At 46.1% G+C, this 22203-nt stretch overlaps 1 protein-coding gene across 1 annotated transcript; it reads left to right on the top strand.

The window, feature by feature from the left end:
• The first annotated feature begins 8455 nt into the window (after positions 1 to 8455).
• LYG2 (lysozyme g2) lies at positions 8456 to 20913 on the top strand. The gene is made up of 7 exons (XM_064445455.1): positions 8456 to 8594; positions 10202 to 10303; positions 11072 to 11179; positions 17395 to 17484; positions 18102 to 18298; positions 19331 to 19469; positions 20243 to 20913. The coding sequence occupies exons 1-7, from the start codon at positions 8456 to 8458 to the stop codon at positions 20374 to 20376; spliced, it is 909 nt and encodes a 302-aa protein (XP_064301525.1). The 3' UTR covers positions 20377 to 20913.
• Positions 20914 to 22203: the final 1290 nt, after the last annotated feature.

The following is a 22203-nucleotide window of genomic DNA, read 5'->3' as shown; positions in this document are numbered from 1 at the left end:
AGTTCGGCAGCAGGTTTGTGTTGGATAGTTCAAAAAACTTTCAGAGTAATGAAGCAATACAACATTCACTGGGCATTCTAAAGAACAAAGACCAACAGGTAAAAGTAGCTGTATGTCATACTGTTGTAGAGACGGGAAATGCAGTAGGTGTTTAAGGACCTTTCCAGACTAACATCGCTGCATCAGAATCCCCAGTCAGTGAATCAAAAAGACAACAAATTACAGACAGGGAAGAAAAATCTTCTCTGTTGGGGTCCTAAGCTTTGGTTTTACACTGATGTCAGCATGTGCTTCTTATAATATACAGCAAATGTGAAGTCATAAGTTTTCTCTCTCATCCCCTTGTTAATCTGCAGAATTTATGGGCTGATCCCTCCATGGCTCAGGCAGGGATCTGTAGGAAGTCTGGGGCTGCAATGACTGGTTTTCACAGACATCAGGCAGAGGGAGCAATTAAACAACCTGTTTCAGTGGTAACTGAAGCAGGAGGAAATCACTGCCAAACGTAAGTGCCTGTGGGCCAGAGCTGTAAGCCACGTGGGCAAACAGATTGCTCTGACGACTGACTCTGAACACTGGGTTTGGATTGGCTGGAGCCATATATCCATGTTGGTCTCTCTGAAAGATGCAAAAAAATAAAGGGAAATGCCACCACAGCAATGCAGTGCTGAATAACCAAGTTTGTTCTGCTTTGTTAATAATGGAAAAAGAGGGCTGGGATTTCCTAGCCAGTGACCTGTTCCCAGGATGGTGCTTCTCTGGTGGCTGCCTTGGGCACACTCAGGACCACACCACAAAATACTAGGCTCATCTCATGGGGTGTTCTTCCTGATAAAAACAACCTCATGTTTCATCCAGGCCAGAAAGGGCAACACTGGCCCCCCTTTAAACTGGAGATGTCAGATGAATGTGAGAAACGCTGTGCGGGTCATACTGGTGGTCAGTCACCCCCAAAGCCTGCCTCCAGCAGCAGCAATAGGAGATGCTGCCTGGGGAAGGCACACGAGCTTGGCTCCTTTCTGTATTCCACTTTCTTTGTATGGGCCCAGCATCCCGAGATGTTTAACAGGGGTGGCAAGAGGCACACCCAGCCTTTGTATGGCGCTGTTGTCCATGAATCCATCCAACAGCTTTGGCAATGTGCTGGTGCTGTCAGCCTCCACAGCCTCCTGGGTGGCAAGGCCATGGCCATAGATGCCTTGATAATGCTGGTTTGAATCTTTATAAATCCTTTTTGAAGGCCCATCTATACTTCACCCACTGGCCTTAATCCATGTACTCACTGATACTGTCCCAGAAGACCAGCAGGGACCAAGGCAGGATTGCCCCTTATGGGAGTTGGGCTGACTCTCTCCCAGGTGACCATGTATATACATCCCCTCAGTGATTGTATCTTTAACATACACTCTACTAAATTGCCCAGGACGGGTACCAGCCCGCGGTCCCAAGGACCCCTCTGGACTCAGTACTGCAGTTGGGGGTGGCGCCAGCCGCCCACCGGCACACCGGCACTGCGGCTGCCTGGCAGCAGAGCCCTTGCCTAGGCTGCCTGCTCTGTCGTGGCACAGCACTGTGCCCCCAGCCTTCCTGGCCAGGGCAGACTAACTGACGGGGAGGCTGTTTGCTCCAGCACTTACTATTCACACTGAATTAATCTGGCTCCTATTAACTGTCCTGGAGTGTGAACCTCCCCATGCTCTCCACAGTAAAGACTGGCATGAAGACTACAAAGGACTACTGAGGCCTTGTCCTTCCTGGGTGCCCCTTTCACACCCTTTTCACAGAGCAGCCCTGACCTTCCCCTAGCTGCTTTTGATGTAATTGAAGACATTTTGCTGACAGGTCAAGCATCCCTTGCAAAGCACTCTCCAAAACCTTTTTCAGTCCTTTTCCTTCTTTACAAGTGTCCTCCTGTGGTTTGTGTCAGTTTATCACCAATTCTCACATGGACAAGTTTTCCATTTCCTACATTGCAACCTTTTCCCTATGGCAGTCACCGTAACTTTTTCTTTGAGGGAGAAACATTTTCTTTTCTTTTTGAGTTGTGGCATCCTTTTATTGTGGGATTCTAACATGCTATTTTTGAACTGCCTCCAGGATGCTTGCAGGCTTCTTTGGTTTGAGGCTGCTCCTTTTTGCTGGAGATTGTTGTTTCTAATGCTTGCCTCAGTTTATTTGCCTTCCTTAAAACCAAATACTCCCATACTGGGTACACATGGCCTGCTTTTTCCCATTTCAGTGCTAAAAGTGATCATATTGTGGGATTCAGAACAGTTTCCTGCTAACACTTTTCAAATTAAGTTCTAGTACCAATCCCTAGTACTTGGTTTTATGGGTTCCCAGACCAGCTCTTCCTGGGTATAGTGATTTATTGCCACCATAAATTCTGCTTCTGCATCTCATCCTGATGAGGGGATGATCCAGCCTATACACAAGCTCCCACTCATAACACTGTCCCGTATTTGCTGCTTCTCTGATCTCACTGACAACTGTCACTGTCCTCATAAAGGACCAATAGTACAGTCCTACTATGGCATTTTTATCAACAGCAACTGGGATTTCCACCCACAGGTTTTTAGTGTGCTTCTCTTTTCCTCCACCTCTACATCCTACTCTGTCATTCCTATAGGGCTGGCAATGCTGTATCTCATTGGTTTTCTAACCTCCACCAAGTATCTGCCACAGTGCAGCCTCGGGACAAGGAACCATATCAATACTTATAAATATATGAAGGGCAGGTGTCAAGAGGATGGCGCCAGACTCTTTTCAGTGGTGCCCAGCGACAGGCCAAGGGGCAATGGGCACAAGTTGGAACACAGGAAGTTGCATCTCAATATGAGGAAAAAATTCTTTCCTGTGAGGGTGCCAGAGCAGTGGCACAGGCTGCCCAGGGAGGCTGTGGAGTCCCTTCCCTGGAGACGTTCAAAATCCGCCTGGACGTGTTCCTGTGCCCCCTGCTCTGGGTGTCCCTGCTCAAGCAGGGGGTTGGACAAGATGATCTCCAGAGGTCTCTTCCAAACCCTGCCATTCTATGATTCTGTGACCTGTCCCCAGTGTGGGAGCTCCCGGCACCCAGAGCATCCCACCTCCATGCCACAGGCTGGATAACCTTGCACAGGTTAAATGGGCTTAATTGCTTTGGGAAGCTTATATCAGACTACTTCCTCCTCTGAAAGCATAATTAGAACCATTCATTTCTTGCCTGCCCTTATTAAGCTAATTAGCAATAGAGGAGAAATGCTCAAGATCATTAAAAAACCCACACACGGAGGATGCAGCTGACCTGAGACTCTAGTGCTTCTACCCCATAAGCCACCCTGCTGCAGCCCTCAGCCTTCCAGAAACATTTCCAACAACTGGAAAGGCTTCTTGTTGTAAGGCAGGCAAGGAGAAAATTGGTCTCATTTGTCATAAATTTGTTGTGATACTTTTCTGTCAGTAGTTAGAAAAATGCCTGGCTCCCAGTGCCCTGGGCTTCTCCTTCCGACAGCAAAACTCAGTTGCCACCAGCTATTGACACTCTCCATACATACTTTGTCTCAGTTTCTTGAGCTAACCCGGTGTATTTTTCCTGGTTTTTTGACATTTCGGTCACCACGTACGGCACTGTCTGGGTGATAACTTGCAGGGGTCTCCCCCCACGTTAGCTGTTATCCATGGTTTCTGTCTTAATCAATGGCCTCATCACCACCTCCTCATTCTCGGGGTCATGGGAGCCTTGCTCTCCCTTCTTCAATTCAGACTGTAACATTTTTTTCTCTGTCCAATGCATCTGGCAGAGCTGCATGGAGTCACTGAGTGGTGTTACGTTCAGCAGTTAGATCTGTAAAATTGTTATTTGTTCTTGCAAGGCTTTGACTGTTTCACCATCAGTTAGTTTAATCAGGTGCTTCTCCTCTGGAGCTGCCACAGGTGGTGTATCCAACATGTGCACCATGGTCCTTCTGTTTCCTTGTTGTGCCTCTTGTTCCTTCACAACAGCTTTTGAATTATACCCATTATTATGGGCCCAGGTCATTCCCAGTGGAGAGAAGCATTCATAATATACTTTTAGTTTTTCAATAAAGGGGGAGCAGTCAAGTGCTGGCATTTCTCAGGCAGCCATGGCTCACCACTGCTTAGATCTCTCCCAGCTTATTGCTGAGAGATCACCTCCTGACTCCCCCTGCCTGCTCTCACTACATGGAGGACCGGTACCTCCTTACAGACCTTCCAAAACAACAGCCTTCAGCTTCTCAACAATAGTAGAGCAGCTGAGCTCTTGCTTTCCCAGACAGCCACAGCTTATCCCTGCTCAAACCTCTCCCGGCTTATTGCTGAGAGATTACTTCCCATCTCTCCCCATCCATATTTACCGAGTAGAGAGTTGATATCTCTTACCAGCTCCCCCAGGCAGGGAGCCTGTATCCTCAAGGGCTTTTCAACACTGAGGGGATCCTGTCCATGACGCCAATTTAATGTCACGTCCCGCCAGGGAAGGAGGGAGAGGTGACTCAGATCCGTCAGTCCTCTCTGTGTGAATTAAGGTGAAATGACACTCAAGGTCCATACACACACATTATCATTAAGGTGAAACAACACTCAACATCCATACACAATCACTACTTTTACTATGTATAATGGTAATTGTAACGACAGGGGCTCAACAATATTGTAGAAGTTACTTCTTCGCTTAAGTAAGTCTTGCACTACCTAATTAGTTCAAGCCTTGAGCTACTTATTTGTCCCAAGCCTTGTGTTACTTATTAAGAAAGGGTGAAAGAACGAAAGAAAGAGGGAAGCGGGGTCAGGGACAGAGGGATCACTGGTCCAGGTTCCTGCATTGGTCCAGCCAGCGGAGGGCATCTGGTTGGTAGGTGCGCTCGTTCAAAGTCCCCACAATGGCATTTGCCTTCCTCCTTTTATGTCCACCTGTCACTATGGACTGCTCCCCAGGGTTTTTGCATCTTGCGAGTGTTTTGAGACGTTCCTCGGAAAGGCTCAAGGGATCCTGTCCCCTTTCCAAGTTTCATCTCATGCCAATTGATTAGCTATCCCCAATAGCTGTGTACATTAGCACGCATGCTCCTTATAGGAGTTGGGGAGCAAGTTTTCTCAGTCCTGAACCGAGTCAGTGGTCATGATCTCACTCTGCCACCTCTACCCTAGTTACTGCAGTTTTTGACTGACTTCACACTTTATCACCCGGCTGAGGTTGAAGGTTCCATTTTATCAGCCTCTCAGCCCTTCTCCAAGGAAATAATTGTAAAGCAAATGCATTCTTATCTCTCAGCTCTCTCCTCTGACTGTCAGATTATGTTCTGCAAAGCCCACGTAGTTCAAATAGTTCTTTGTTCCAGGGGCTTACAAGTTAGCCTTGGTGTTAAATTGCTTGGTCTTCCAGGTGGTTTCCTATACCATTTCTGTCCTTTCCATCAGGTTTTATTTTATTAATTCCCTGCCTCTTCAGCCACACCTCAGTTGGTTCAGGTCAAGGAAGTGACAAAGTTCAGGAGGGTTTTGTCCTGCCAGACACAGAGAGAAAGGAGTAGCTGGTACCAGACCTGATCCAGTGCCCTGCAGTCCTGCTTCTGGGTAAACCAAAATTGTCTCTCCCATGTAGCTGCTGTGATTGATGAAGAGCTGCTTACTGATAGTTCAATAATACTATTTATTGACTGGGTCATCATGGCCCTGTCTATATGTACTATAGGTAGGTGTCATGCACTTACCACATACCTGAGCTATTTCAGTAGTAGGACTGTTGGGTTGCTGAATATGGAGGCTGAAGAGCTGGCTGGGCTGTTCTGTTAAAGGAGAAGCTGCAGCCTAATCATTCACACACCGTTCTGGGAGTTGCTCACACGCCACCCGAGGCTTTAACTGCTAGGACTGGGGTGCTCCGCTGAGCCGATGAGTGCTGCGTTTTGGCTCCTTGTTCACACACACTCACTCTTGGGTGCTTCTTTGCCCCCAGGCTTGACCCTAGGTTTTCCTGAAGCAGGGTCTCTGACACTACATACACCAGATTAATTTATTGAGTGGTACAGCAGTAAAGAACAGCTTGAGCTGGGTGCCTTCAGAGAGGGACCCCAAACAAAGAAAACCCTGGGCAATTATACCCTTACAATATAAGTTCCTCTCTCCTCATGCGACATTTTGGTCCAACAGCAATATTTGGGGCTGGGGTCTTCTTGTTCTTTATTGGATCCTTCCTCTGTCTCCAGGTGGGACATTCCTTTTCTTATCTTAATGGATGCAGCTTCTGGTGATGGTTGTGGCTACCTTATCTTGCACCACTTTCGGGTCCTTCCTTCACGTAGCTAAGTAAAAGTTCAGTATAGGATCAGCATATCTAAGTGAAAGTTCACAGCCTGTGGCCTAAAGCTTTAGCAAACCTTGCCACTAATGCTATATATTGGATTACTTTTGAGCTAGAAACTAGACTTCTACAACAGTGGTAGCCACAGGCTGGTGGCCAACAACTCAGAGCCTTGCTGGTGGCCAGCTATGAGTGGTGTCCCTCAGGGACCGATCCTGCAGCCAGTACTGTCTAATGTCCTCAGCACCAACGTGGGCTAGGGACAGAGAGCACTCCCAGCAAGTTCACAGGTGCTTGGTGGGACAGGACTGCCAGTCAGAGGAACGTGGACAGGTTGGACAGGAATCTCATGAAATTCAACTACAGGCACAGTGGAGTCCTGCGCCTGGGATGGAAAAGCCCCAGGCACCAGTACATGCTGGACACCAGCCAGTTTGAAAGCAGCTCTGTAGAGAAAACCCTGGGGTTCCTGGTGGACAAGTTGACCGTGAGTGGGCAAGGCACCCTTGCAGCGAAGTCGGTCAACAGACTTCTGGGCTGCATTAGGAAAAGCATCACCAGCTGGTCCAGGGAGGCGATCTTTCCATCTACTTGGCATTCGTGCTGAGTTTTGGGCTCCCCGGTATAAAACACACCCTAACATGCTGTAGGCCACTGCACACTACCAATCTGGAGCACAAGTTATACAGCAAAGGCTGAGGGACCTAGGTCTGCTTAGCCTGGAGAAGACAAGGATTTTGGGGGGCATTTTCAGCTACCTCTGTGGAGCTTATAGAGAAAATGGAATCATAGTTTTCTTGGAGGTTCACAGAAAGAAGCAACAGTCACATGTTGCAACAAGGCAAATTTGGACTTCATATAAGAAAAGGAGCTTTTCACAAAATATGGTGGGTGGTTAAGCACTGCACCAGATTCCCCAGACCCTGGGGAATCTCCATCCTCAGAGGTGTTCATAACAAGACAGGGCAAGGACCTGAGAAACCTGATCTAGCTTCAAAGTTGCCACTGCTTTGAGCGAGATGTTGGACTACAGACCTCCCAAGGTCCCCTCTAACTTCGGTCACTCTGTGCTTCTGTGGCTCTGTGAAGATGCAGCCAGGGCGGAGAATGGAAAATGTAGATGTAATCTTCTCAGCACACACAGTGAGAGATGATGAAGGAGGAGCTCACGGATGCTGCGCAGCTTACCGCGCAGAGGAGCTCCCCATGTTGGCTCTGGGAGCACCAACACAGTTTAGGCAGCAGTCTGTCAAGGGATGGGCAAGAAAACCAGTGATGCCAACACCCCAGGTGTAAATTAATTGCTTGTTTTGCTTTTATTGCGTGCGTGGCTTTTACCTTATCTATTAAACTGTCTTTATATCAACCCACAAGTTTTCTCACTTTTATGCTTCTGATTCTCTTCCCCATCCCACTGTGGGGAAGTGAGCAAGCGGCTCTGTGGTGCTTAGTTGCTGGCTGGAGTTGAACTACGACATAGCTCCATCTTGTGAAGAAGCTGTTGGAGGTGGGACGAGACCCTGTGCATCCACACCACTGAAGGAAACAGGGCCTTGCAAAGGCAGGCATCAGCAGAATGAGTCAGTCCTACCACAAATAAAGCTGTGCCAAACACACCCTCCTGCACTTTGCTTTCTGCCCCCCGTGCACCCTTTGGAGACTGACTACAGCCCCCAAAGACACCGATCAGACTCCTGCACCCACAGCGGGTGTTACTTTTTGCCCCTGTGGCTTCTGAGGTGGTGGGGAAAATGTATGAGTGTGCAGAAACATGGCTGGGGAGTGGAGGGGGGGAGAGGTCTCTTGAGGACAGGCAAGGAGCTTGGTGGATAGAGGCAAGAGGCTCCAAGACCTTCTGACTTGGGCAACTGCAGGCAAGTAACCTCTGGCTAACCTGATGCCAGTATCCTTAGCATTGGTATCTGTCCCCAGGTAGCAAACATAGTTTCGGTGATTGGAAAGGCCTGGGTCATTACAGTCCCTCTACTCATAAGCAGGCAAATGCCAGAAACATATGCCCTGCCCAGCAGAGAGATATGTTGAGGCAAAGGGTTGTCTGAATCATTTCAGAGGTATGTTGGGCTCGTTAAAAGCTAGTATGAAAAAACCCCACTGAACCAACAAGGTGACATTATTTTTTCCTTCTGACAAGCGATGTCGGCAGAGCACGCTGTCAAGGGAGAAACCCCCAGGTCAGGGGAGGTGGGCCACCAGCGTGGACATGGCCAGTCTCTCAGGAGACTGCTAGCCCAGGCAGTAGGGCTGCAAGACCCTCCATGCAATGTACCTGAGGGTCAGTCCCAGCCCTCTTTTCTTGAGCAATAGGGACACAGCCCAGGATGCTGGGACAGGACTGAGGCAAACACCTGCAGAACTGCTCGATGCTGGGCCTTCATTTCAGCCCTTACCATGGTTCCCTCCAGGAATAGGGTGTGAAACATAAGCTGTAGGTGGAGAGATGCCCAGAGAAAAGTAGGGTGTTTCTTTAACCTTTGCAGATCTTGGAAATGCCACTCCCGAGAACATACTTGCCACCACACCAATGGTTACAGTGCAACAGGTTCTGTTTACATGAGAAAAATATGCAGTTAAATCTCACAAAACCACAGCCCTGAAACATTTCATCACAGTTGTTGGAATACCACCGAACGGAAGGTAGCTTTCCCTATATACTAAACTTCCCCCAACCTCAGTTCTGTGCCAGACGCTAAGCCGTGGACAAGTAGCTAAGATACCACTGCTCAGGGTGAGAGCTCATTCCCTTCACCAATACTGTCTCCTCGGTGGCCCAGGGGCTGCAGCTTCTTGCTGCATGAGATTTCTGCTTGAATAAGGATATGGAGATTTGTCCTGTAGTTCTGGATTTAGGTCACCTAAATTTAGATGGCTCTCATCCATACGTGAGCCTATCTCACATGGCTCCCCTAATGTAGATAGCCACAATGATTTAAACAGCTTGCATCTTGAAAATGCTGATTTCTGAGTATAAAGAAAGTCTCAGGAGATTTAGGCAAAGCTGTCCAGGTGTGGCGAAGGTGGATTGTATACAAAATATGGGCAGGGAATAAAGGCGCTCATGGTGGGAGTGCAGCAGCACAAAGCACTGAACATCACTAATTTTATGTTTTCTGATTTAAATATTAGGGTTTGAGATTTAGAGGAAGTCTCCAAAATGTTGTAGAAGACATGGCCTTGAAACACCAGCAGAAGTGAGAGGCCACAAGTCTCTCATGAACGTCTGCAGCCTGGTTTGTGCTGGAGCAGGAGAGCTGCCGTCAGGGTCTCATAAAAAGAGATGCGACTGCGTTTATGTATCGCTTTGCCTACCCAACAAGAGAATTACCCATCAGCTCAGGAAGAGCTTCTTTGAGTTTATTCATCAAGCAGTGAGATATATTCATGTCTTCATACATGCCAATGCTGACTGATTGAATTTCAGGCTGTTCTGCATGCACAGGAAGAAACACCCCATGTACCCAATGCTCTTGCTGCTGGGCCTTGCTGCCCTCCTGGGTAAGTCTGGTGTCCCTCGCTGCCTTGCCCCAAGGAGCTGGGGACACACACCCCACAGCTGGGAAGCAGGAGACATTGATGCACCTCCTCACCCCCCTCCCCAAAATCTTGGTTGCCTCCAGACTCTGTTGGAGAGAGAGTGCTCGGGTCCCCTTGCGAGTCTTGCAGAAGGAGGGGTGGCCTCTGAGGGACAGGTGGGCTCAGGGTGCAGGGTGCAGGATGCAGGGCAGGACCTCACCTCCTCTCCACCACAAAGAGTGACAGACGCAGCCCTCTGCAGCTCCCGCTCCCAGCAGCCCGCCCTCTCCAGGGTCCAGCCTCCCCTTGGGTTTTACTTGCAGTCACAAAAGGTTTTTACTGCTTGACCCTTTCATGTTGCCTCTGCAGGTTCCTCCCAGGGCCACACAGATTGCTATGGCAGTGTCAGCAGAAATAAAACCTCTGGGGCTTCGTGCAAAACTGCAAAGCCAGAGGGTTTATCTTACTGCGGTGAGTATCCCTCTTCTGCCAGAGGCCTCCATTTCTCCCTGGCAAAATAATCCCAAATCCTTCACATTTCCAAAGTGCTGAACACACACTAGCTGCTGAGCCTGCACAATATCCCTGTAAGTGATGATCTACCTCCTCCCAGAGGCAAGGCAAATAAAATTTTGATGTAATACTGTCTGTATTAGGATAGAGGTGAGAGACAATTCTGAGTTTTAAAAGTTATTAAGCAAATATCTTTACTTTTGGGTTCGTTTCACAGCCACCTCAGATACCTCTGCTTTTCAGCGCAGCACATATGCAGCTGTGAGACAAAAATAATGCAATGTATGAATGTGTTTTAACTAATAATTAATTTTAAGTAATTAATTTTAACTATGAGTTAATTTTTTTAATTAAACATAATTTTCAAGCATGAGTGAGAAGTTACAAGGATGTTGGATATGATATGATACGTTATATGACATGACTGATACGATATTAACAAGCTCAGTGTAAATGCAGGGCTTGTGCTGGGTCAGGTAAATGGTGCAAGTTCATCAAACCACAAATATCTGTGGACACAAAACCTCAGGTGTTTTGGTGGACTCGGGAATAACCGTAAGCTGTTTGCGGAGCCCCACTTAAGTCAGAGAAGCTCTGATAACGCCACCTACTCCCCTTCTGAACTCTCCATAAGTGAGAGCTTTCAAAACCAGTAAAAGCAGAACATATCAGGGTGGAATTTTCCCTATTTTTTTAAGTCTGACTTCTTTTGGTGTTTCATTTCAGGTGGGATTTCTGCCTACAATGCTGGTTCTAACAAGTCTGAAGCCATGACAGAATGGACATTGGCACCACCCAAAATGATTACTCTAATGATGTGGTTGCACAAGCCCAGTATTACAAGAAACGCGGATACTAGACTCGGGAATCTCTACAGAGTAACTTCCTTATCATCACCTGCATGACAGCCATGAGGGAGCCAAGATACAATGCAGCCACACCCCGCAAATCCGCACAGATGCAAATGTACAGGAACGATTTACATGAATAAGAATGAGCAGGCTAAAGCCCTCAATTTTTACAACAATATTCAGTAAGGCACCGGTCATGTAGTTCCTTTACAAGCAGTATGGTTTTTTTCTGCTATCTACATATTTCTCTGAGTTATAAGGTCTGCCTTGTTTTGCTATTGATAATTGGCTGCCCTACAGATCTTAAAACACATTTCTGCCAAAATCTGTCATTCTCTTAAGAAATCAAAAGGCAAAGTAAGTACTTCCTTGGGTATTAGCTTAATGGTTTATTTTTTCAAAGTTGCTTCATATTTACATTATGCTGTGGAGTAGTAATTTTTTTCTGAATGCTAATTTTTCATATAAATGCATAGACTAGAGATAGATGTTTTCAGTCATACAGAAATAAGCAAACAGAAATTGAATAAAAGTGGTATTAGCAAATAAAGCAGGACTCCAATGTACTCATATTGTCATGTGTGTTAGCAAAGTTTGGATAAGCACGATGTCAATTTTAGGCAGATAGAGAAACTGAGAAGGGAAAAGGATGAAATACATATTTGTGCATCATAAAATTCTTTTCCCCCTCTAATGCTTGTAGAAGAGTGACACTCAGGAAAAGGGCGGTCCTTGAGTTCAGCAGATTTTGGTGCCCCTATCCCTTCTATACCTGGAATTGAACTATTTTGGGGGTAGGAGGGTGGAAAGGCAATGAAAGGGAAGGTGTAGATGCCTGATGGACTGAGAGACACTCATTCTACAGGGCCAAAGGAAGAGCTAGGTTTGGTTTGGCAGTGCGAGCCATGCCTTTCCCACCAGCATCTACCTGCATGCTGAGGGAACTTCCTTTATTCTTCCATGATGAGTACACCTTCTGGGGCTGGGAATAACTGTATGTCAAATAATTAGAAAAACCACTGGCTGCAAGCATCTTAAATGGATGGGAAAATGGAATCCAAAGCCATTAACAGTGCACAGAGTCATGGCACACATCCTCCCAGGAGCTCCCAGAGGCCATGCTGCAAACACCCAGCGTGGATTTAAACAGGGTAAATAGCGCATGGCCAACCTGTTTGCTTCTTGTGATGATGCTTCTTGAGATGGCTGGCTTCATGGAAAAGGGGAGAGGAGATTATATGGTATACCTTGACCTAGCAAGGTCTTTGCCCCAGCCCACCTTAGTATCCTTACAGCCAGACCGGTGAGACTCAGACTGGATAGACAGGTAGAAAACTGGCTAGGAAGTTGCCAGGCTCAAAGCATGGTGGTCAGTGTCACAACATAGAGCCGATGGCCAGTTGCTAGCAGCACATCCCAGGGAAAGATCCTGCAGCCAGTACTGCTTTGTGTCCTCAGCAGCAATTCAGACTAGGGACAGAAAGCGCTCCCAACAAGTTCACAGCTGATACCTAATGTGGGGTCCTGGAGAGGGTGGAGAAATGGGCTGACAGCAACCCCGTGATGATCAGTTAAGACAAAGGCAAATCCCTGCACCTGGGAGAGAACACCCTGTGTGCGGTATGGGCTGGGGCCAACTGTCTAGAAAGCACGCTGTGCCAAAAGGGACCTGGGGGTCCTGGTGGACACCATGGGCCCACTTAGAGATGTAGCTAAGAGCACCCTGAGCTGCTTGTGAGCCTACACGTGGAGCACTGTATGCAGTTTGGGACTCCCTGATAGAAGAGGAACACTGACACACTGGTGAGTCCAGCAGAGGCCACCAAGCTGGTCAGAGGCTGGAGCACGAGGATACACAAGGAGAGGCTGAGGGAGCTGGGTCCACTCAGCCTGGAGAAGAGTCAGCTTTGGGGTGACCATGCTGTCTAGACCCCGACTACACTGATGGGGTCTGCAGCCTCTTCCCCCTCTCTCGCAGGGATCTGGCTGTCTGCATTGAAAGTCAGCTCTGATATTGCACTATGAGGAGCCTCAGATGTTCTCCCTTCCCATGCACCTTCTGCCTGCTAGCTCAAGAGCTGCATTTAAGCTCATGAACTTGCCCTGGGTCCTTACCTGAGCTGCACTGCAAGTCAGTACCATCAACAAACTTGCTGAGGTTACAATCTGTCCTTTCATCCAGGCCATTGATGAATATGCTGAACAGGACTGGACCCAGCACAGACCCCTGGGGAATACCATTAGTTACAGGTCTCCAAACAGACTCTGCCCCATTGTTCACGACCCTCTGAGCTCTGCTGTTCAGCCCGTTGTTTATCCACCTCACTGTCCGCTCACTTAATCCACGCTTCATAATTTTACCTATGAGGATGTTATGGGAGGCAGTGTCAAAAGCCTTGCTGACGTCGAGGTAAATGACATCCACTGCTCTCCCTTCATGCCATCATAGAAGGCTATCAGGTTGGCCAAGCATGATCTTCCCTTGGTGAATCCATGTTGACTACTTCTGATAACCTTCTTGTCCTCTACATGCCTGGAGGTGACCTCCAGGATGAACTGCTCCATCACCTTCCTGGAGATGGAGGTGAGGCTGACTGGCCTAGAGTTTCCCAGGTCCTCCTTCTTGACCTTTTTGAAGACTGGAGTGACATTGGCTACCCTCCAGTCCGCGGGCACCTCTCCTGTCGTCCATAACCTTTCAAAGGTGATGGAGAGTGGTTTAGCGAGAGCATCTGCTGGCTCCCTCAGCACTTGCAGGTGTATCCCATCCGGGCCCATGGATTTGCAAGGATCCAGTTTGCCTAAATGATCTCTAACCCAACCCTCCTCAACCAAGGGGAAGGCCTCCTTTCTCCAGATTTTCTCTCTCACATCTCAGGGCTGAGTTGCCTGAGGGCCAGCCTTAGCAGTAAAGACTGAAGCCTTCCTGGCTTGCTCTTGAACTGTGTTGTAGCTACGGACTTTCCCGAGCAAGTCACCTTGGCTTGGAAAGAGCCTACTTGCCATCACCACAGCCCATGTGATGCTGTGAGCAGTTTGCATGGGAAGGTAGGCTGGGAGGTGCCTGCCTCATTGCAGACACTGGAGAAGTGGCTGTCTGGCAGCATACCCTTGGAAACCCAGGTGATTCACTTGACTTTTTTTTAAATGCAGGCTACACAAATCACCCAGAGGTAACAAATGCTGAACACTATTCTACTCTGAGAACTACCTGTTACTTCTGCCAATTGACTCTCACCAATCACTTCTGGAGATGCCTCATGCCACTAGTTCCCAGCACCAGCACGGAGGGAAGTCCCTGTCCCAGGGCTCACTGACCCACAGGCTCCATTAGCTGGAAAGCACTTGCTGACACTTCAGCTAAAGCTGCTATGATATTACTTGTATTCAACATACACATTTTAAAGCTGTCTCTTGTCTTACCTTGTACCAAATTGCTCAGTAGTACGTCTGAAGGCAAGGTCTTAGCACTGCCAATCTCCATACTAACTCCCACTGAGCCCATACAGCCAATGTCAAGTGAGGTAAGGGCTGCTGGGCATTTAACTACAGTTAAACATGAGCACCTCAGTATTTTCTACCTCCTGGCAATTGATTGAGTGGGGTTTTCCAGTAGTCATATAATAAATATATGTGAAAAACATCCTGCCTTTTTGTTTCTTACTCAGAAAAAAAATCCAAAGCTTTGTAATTTTCCTTAGCAAAGATATAACTGGCTCAGTATGTTTCTTCACAAGGTTCTCCTTAGATACATGCAGAGATGGCTGCAAACCTCACAGCAGACAGTTACTGCAGACATCCCTCCATGTGGGTGGGTGGCAACCTCACCTTTTCCCCATCCACGCTACTGAGGCAGGCTGTACTCTGCACACCAGGATTTGCTTCCCACAGTTACAGAGGTGATTTAGTCTCCAACATCTACCATCTCCTGTCCTTCAGCCTGCGGACCAACATACCAGTGTCCCCAGCCTAGGGCTAGAGCAAGGCAGCGTGGTGGGAGACTGGAGTGGGGAGGGCAAAAGCATCCTGCTGCGGTACGAAGGCAAACACCACACTAGGAGGCACAACGTAGTGTTTTTCCTCTGCAAGATAAGTGAAGTCTTCATGCTAATCACGACCAGAAAAGCCTTAGCCGAGGACCATGTTTGGTTCAGGTAGCTACAGCTCAGCGAAGATGGGGACCAGCTGGAGAACCTCAAAACCACAGCAATAACCATGATCAGAACTGAAGAAAATGTGGCCTGAAAAGACTAAAGAAATGGGATGGCTTAGACAAGAAAAAACATGCTAAGGACAGGTGTATGTGCCTACACCTACACAATAGACAGCCAGGAAAGGGAAAGATGTAAACAGGTATGTGGACATTCAGGTGGACAGAGTAGAGCAGGTACATACACATAACTGCAAAAACACATGTAGTTTCCCATTTTTGGCTTTCATTTTAATCAACAATGAATACAAAGCATTTAAGTATTGCTCGTTTAGTATTTATCTTATAACAAGAATAGCCTTTGCTGTATTTATGTGAGGTCATGAACAAGACTTCCAAGATACTTGAGAATTTATCTAAAGTCTCAGTTCAGCCTTGCAATACCCACGGCTTAAAAAAAATGAACTTATTACAAAAGACACTAAAATTTGTGTATTCTTCATGCCTCAGTCCTGTTTGCATTCTCCAGCATGGGGCTTTACATCTGCTGATGGGACAAGTAGAACTTCTGCAAAAACTACTGGGGACTTTTGAATCCAAACCAATAAATAAAACCAGCAGGGTTTTTAAACACATGGTGCAGCTTGTTCCCTTTAACAGCCACAGCCACTGCTTTCCTTCTTTGACTACCCTGCTGGATCTGCAATATCAGCGCTTCACCCTCACAAAACAGGCCATGGGGGAGACATATGTCTGGATGGATTAGCAGTGACGGGGAGGTCTGCCATCCAGTGGCTTTTTTCCCTACTGCTGAACAGCTACAGTGGCTTTGATCAATGCCACTTGCTAATTTGGGTTTGTGGCTTCACCTCTGTTGTCGCTGTACAAGAGGGGATAACAACAGAGACCTGGCATATTCTCTGCATATCCAAATTCTCAGTGGTTGCAGCTCTATATCATGCTATTGTTGCGGGTCTTCACCTGCAAAAATTTTACTACATCCAAAAGAGCAGGTTCCTGTTGTCAGCAAATTTTAGCTTTCAACAACTGAAGCGGGGGAGTTGTTTTCAGACGAAGCACCTCCTAGTTTCAAACTGTTAGCAACGGGGTTTTAAATTAAATTAAAAGGTATTTCATTTTTAAAGTTGTAAATGTGTTCATGCTGTAGAGCGGAAATCTCATTGTGTTTGGGTGGATGCACAAGAAGTTGTTAGGTGTTCCTGTTTCTCGTAATACAAGTGGCACTTGAGTGGGTAATAGGAGCAGGAAGCACACTGAGTCAGCAGCTCCAAAACACTGCCAGCAGATAAAAAGCCCATGTCTCCCTAGGAAGTGCAGCAAGAAGGTGGGGAGACATCCTGCAGCAAACATGTCAGGTCTGTGATGTTTGTCTAATATTCTTGTAAATAATTCATTGTACCAGAGTCTGTTTTCCATTTAACTGTGGGATCGGGTTAGCGTTGCTCCTTTCCGTTGCTATTTGTGTGTTTTCCCTTCTACAACAGTGTGTTTAGGCAACAGAGAAATGCAGATAAATTGCAAGTGAAACAAACTGCAAGTCAGATAAATTGTAGTGGATGTAATTGAATGATGTTTGCCTTCAATTTTTCCTGTTGATGGTAGCTATGGAAAAGCAAGCTGGTACCTGTAAGTAGTGCAGGATTTCTTTTGACTCTCATAGATTTTTTTTTTTAGTTTGGAATAGAAAAACTGCCTTTTGGGGGTGCCTTTCTCCATAGGCTATATGGGCAGCCCAAGGCACAAGCTTAGACTAGACAGCTAAGTTTTAGGCAAGCTAAAATTTGAGGAGATGAATTGTGCACAAGCTAGTTCACCTCACAAGCAACACTGTAGCTTTATGCCAGCCTGACCAAGCGGTAATCCTTTCCAGAGCATATGATAACATGACTGCATCTGCTAGCACAAATGCCTGCACCAGTATCAAAATGATACCATGAGTTTCAGTCATGGATCTAAAAACATTTTAATGGCACGCATCACACACTGTGCTGGCCTGACATTTGGTTGTAAATACTGCTCTTACTTAGGCTGTTTGGAGCGTTATGGGAATATACTGAATGTTGACACAACTGGAGCTTCAGAGGCAACCGCAAAACCGGAACGACTGAGCTACGCAGGTAGGCTCCAATTCAGTTGTTCATTTTGCCTTACATCCATGCACAAGCTCATTCCTGTTACAGATCCTGGTCTCTGGCTGTCAGTCATTGCCATGTGAGCAGATTTTTTCACAACCAGTAAAGATCCTACCTGGACACATAACTTTATGCTGGGAACAGAGTTGCCTTTGAGATGTTCTAAGGAATATTCAAGACTATCACAGAGAAAATGCAAGGTTTGACGAGTGCATCCAACCCCTGCCACCAAGCCTCTTTTCTCTCTCCCTGAAGGGGGTTTCCGTCATGACCTAAGTTTCTGAACATTTCCCCATTATAGTCCTAAATTAAAAGGAACTAAATCTGGGACTAATCCACCCAAAGGCTTAGATTTAAAACAAGACGACCTGCCTTTTAGTCTGCATGCTAGAGAACTGTCCTCTGTATTTGAAAAAACATCTTTTATATCATCCATGTATAGATTTCTAGGGCGCTTACCCCTCAGCAAAATTGGTCAATTCTATCATTGCTTCTCTCTACATAGATTCAAAAAGATTCAAAACGTCAGCCCAGTCATAACAACTGGTAGAACAATTTACTTCTGATTTCAAAAATTAAAAGTCATGTATGTTGTGTTGTAGGAGTTCCCGCCTCAGAGAAGATTGCAGAAAAAGATTTGGAGAACATGAAGAAATACGAAGCCAAGATTAAAAAAGTTGGCAACAGCAAGTGTGTTGATCCAGCTGTGATTGCTGGTATTATCTCTCGAGAGTCGCATGCTGGGGCAGCGCTGAAGGACGGCTGGGGTGACCATGGAAATGGGTTTGGTTTAATGCAGGTATGGTCCACCTTGTTAAAAACACAAACCTCATCTTTCTTTTGAAGCAGAAAGGGGGCATGTGACAAGATGCAGGGGTCCTGTTGCAAGGCAACCCCCTAAACCTTTTCAGACAACTCTTTGGCCAGAATAAAGTTGACACTGACCCAGCTGTCAGCTCCAGTACTGGGGACGGACCCCAGTGAATGTCATGAATGTCTGCATGAGCAGACTGCTTTTGCACTGTGAAACCGCTGCTTCCTTCCCAGTACTCTCTTGGAAATGAAGAGACTAATTGTTCCTATTTCATACTTTAGATAAAAAAATCCTGTTTCAAAAAGCATTTTTTTAAAAAAAAAGCAGAGGCCTGTAGGCTGCAGCTACATACAGTCAGGTTAATTACCCTTTATGCACCACAGGGGCCTGGCTAGTGGGGGGATCTTGCTTCATTATTCATGCCTACATTCACACCTTACGTGTTTACCAAGTTGTATGCTTATCCATACAAGTCCTAAACATTTGCTGCACGCACTGGGATCCACTTACATAACAGCTCCAGTCCCCTCAGACTTGCGCTTTAGTACCCCATGGATAAGGGGTGGCGGAGAAGAGAGAGAAAAAGAGAGAGAAAAAGAAGAGCAGAACTGAGGCAGAGATCAAGGGGAGATCCGTAGAGGAAACGGGCTTTCCCACCCTTGATGCAGCTGGGGCGGAGGGGAGCAGTCACCTTGCAGCTGGAAGAGCTTAAACAGCAGTAAGCCCACTTTCTGCGCCCTGTTGTCTTTACAGCAGCAGCTCTGTTGGGTTTTTAAAGCTCTGACAGGCAAGGAGGTGGGGCAGGCATTATTCTTCAGTGCCCCGACAGTCTGCTATTCACACATCCTCTGGCTTTGCCTGCACCTTGAGCTAAGTTTACTTCCCCTCTGTACAATTACGAAAGATGTAAATAATGATCTTAAGGATCAAAATTAATACAAGCAGCCTGTAAGCAATGAAGAGTTCTGCATAAACATCGGGGTTTCTGGTATGCTGACATTGCTGTCTCACTTTCAGGTTGACAAACGGTACCATAAGATTGTCGGGACATGGGACAGTGAAGAGCACTTAGCACAAGGTACACAGATTTTGTGCGGAATGATCGAGACAATCCAGAAGAAATTCCCAAAATGGACAAAGGAACAGCAGCTCAAAGGTAGAGTTTTGTTGGCTTTGAAACACTTCACACACATAAAAGTCAAGCACGAGAACACTGTAAAACTGAGCACTGCAGAAAACTAAACACATCCCAGCCCCCCTGTTCATTTTATTGACGTGTGGAACAGTATCCCTTGACACTCACTAAAAGGACCAGAGGAAGAAGATGTGGTTAGCTTTCTAGCAGGCTTTTGGAAAACTTGGCAAATACAATGACATTTTTCAGCTGCAAGGAGTAAGGGTGGAGTTTTCCTCACCTCTCTCCACTTCCTTTGTTTTACATTTCTATACCCAGCTACTATCCTGGTAACTCCAAAGAAGGAACACATGAATTTTGAAAATGTATGGTCCTCTCTGAAGGAAACAGGGTTACATTCTTGAGCACTGATTACAGCTGAAGCTGTCATGGTTGGATCCCTTTATTCCAACTACAATATAAATAAGTCTGAGGTTATTAACGTGGGTAGGGATGAAGGAATATGCACAAAAGGAAACAGCCATACAACTGAAGATGTTACATTAGCAAAACACAGCAAGGGAACAATGATCACCAAGTCTGGATGTAAAGGAGGAAATTATGATTTCTTCACAAAGTTAAAACACAAAAGGAACACCTCAGTGCCAAAAAAACAGCTGGAAATGGTAATACAATACTGGAAAAAAGAGAGCTACAAACTAAAGCAACACATTTAAGTTGTGGTTTTTGTTTGCATGCTTATTTACTGACAAAGTATCATCTCTGTTTATGTGTTCCTTTCACACTCATTCCAGGTGGGATTTCAGCCTATAATGCAGGCCCCAACAACGTCCAGAGCTACGACAGAATGGATATTGGCACAACACACAATGACTACGCCAATGATGTGGTTGCAAGAGCCAAGTTTTATAAGAGAAATGGATACTGAGATGTCCAACTAATGATGAGATTTGAGTCACTGATTGCATACTTTCCTTCTAATTAAAAAAACTTCTGGATTTCTCCCCCAGAAAGAGTAAGAATGGGGCGGGCAATGAAGCCAGAAACAAATGCAAGCTTTCAATGCTTTTTTTTTTCAGCTAAGACTAAAGAAAAACACTTTAAAAGATAACACTACTAATAATGCAAAGTGCAACCTATCTTTTGCCATTTATTTTTTCTCTCACTTCACAAGAATATTAAAGCAAAATTTTAATCTGTGCTTACAGTTTCTCAAGCAGCAGATTAATGCTGCAAGAAAGTTATAACACTGCTTAACAAGACTTTATCTGCCTTATATTTCATCTGTCAATATGTTGTCTAACTGCAGTACAAAATTCGCTAGCAATTTGCAATTTTGGAATTGAATATTTGCAATAAATATTGTATATGCTTAACCTACCAGAAGAGTATATCACAGTTTACCATATCCTTTCAGAATAATTGCTCTTAACTTTGGTGGTGAGACCCGAAAGTGCCCGTTTCTTCTGACAGGAGGAAAATACTAAGCTATCCTTAACTTTTTTTTGCCCTTGATACTACTTCACTTTGGCCTTTACAGTTGCAACCAATCTGTAAGACTCAAGCTGCTGTGTAATGAATACTTTTATTGAAGCTATATATTAGCTTCAGTGCAGGGTCTGGACTAAGAATACGTGCATTCCATCATGTTTTTAAAATGGCATATAGTTTATAAAATCTGATGCAAGTTCATGCACAATAAACTGATCCCTTTAATCAGCCGCATAGTAAAGCTTTTGGGGAGCCCTAGCTTCAGAGTTGTTGGGTTCATTCAGCCATTTTAAGACACAGGGGAGAAAAGTAAGTGGTTTAGGGTGGTTTACAAAAAACAAAAACAAACCCTCAAGCATATCACTAGGGGCTAAAGGAGAAATAGCAAAGAACATGGCGGGGAGGGTATTGGTTGCTTGAAATATAGTGCATTTTTTATAGCTAGTATTTTGTCACTGTGATTAAAAACACTCTGATACTATTATTAGAATTGTATTGATCTACTCAGACTACAGTATTACCAAATCTGAAACAGTGAACGTGCCAACAGACCAATAGCACAGAAATACAAATTTATTCTTAAAACAGTACATTTCTGTATTACTACCACATATCGCACCAGAGATTTGTTTGAATATACTTTAAACGCTATAGCACGTAGACATGGCAAATGGTTCCTACCCAATAAGCAAGCTTAATGTGAGCTGCCTGCGTGCCCAAGCAGCACAGGCAGCTACAGGTACCCTGGGCTGTATGAACAGAAGTGCAGCTCGACCAAGGGAAGGGACTACACACCTCTACTAAGCACTTGTTAGACGACGTCTAGAGTAGTGTCCAGTTTTGGGCCTCCTGACACAAGAAAGAACAATTAAGTAGAGCAAGGCCAACAGAGGGCCACCAATGTGGTTGGGGCTGGAGCACTTGCCCCATGAGAAGGGACAGCTTCAGGTGTACCTAACAGCAGGCCCACAGCACCCAACCTGTGAGGGATAACTGAGCAGACAGAGCTAGGCTGGCTCCTCATGGCGGTGTAAGGTGGGAAAAGAAATGACAACATGCATAACGCTGAAAGAAGAGAGGTTCAGACTGGATACAACCTTCCCCCCATGAGGACAGTCAGGCAGCAGAAAGGCTGAGCTGTCCCTGTCCTCAGATGTTTTTAAGACCAAACTGGACAAAGTCCTGAGCAACCTGGTGTGACCCCAGCGCTGGCCCTGCGTCAAGCAGGAGGCTGGACTAGAGACCTGCGAGGTACCTTCCAACT

The sequence above is a fragment of the Phalacrocorax carbo genome, chromosome 1, assembly GCF_963921805.1.
Source record: "Phalacrocorax carbo chromosome 1, bPhaCar2.1, whole genome shotgun sequence".
In the NCBI taxonomy this organism is placed as follows: Eukaryota; Metazoa; Chordata; class Aves; order Suliformes; family Phalacrocoracidae; genus Phalacrocorax; species Phalacrocorax carbo.
This window is presented reverse-complemented; position numbering and strand designations above follow the sequence as displayed.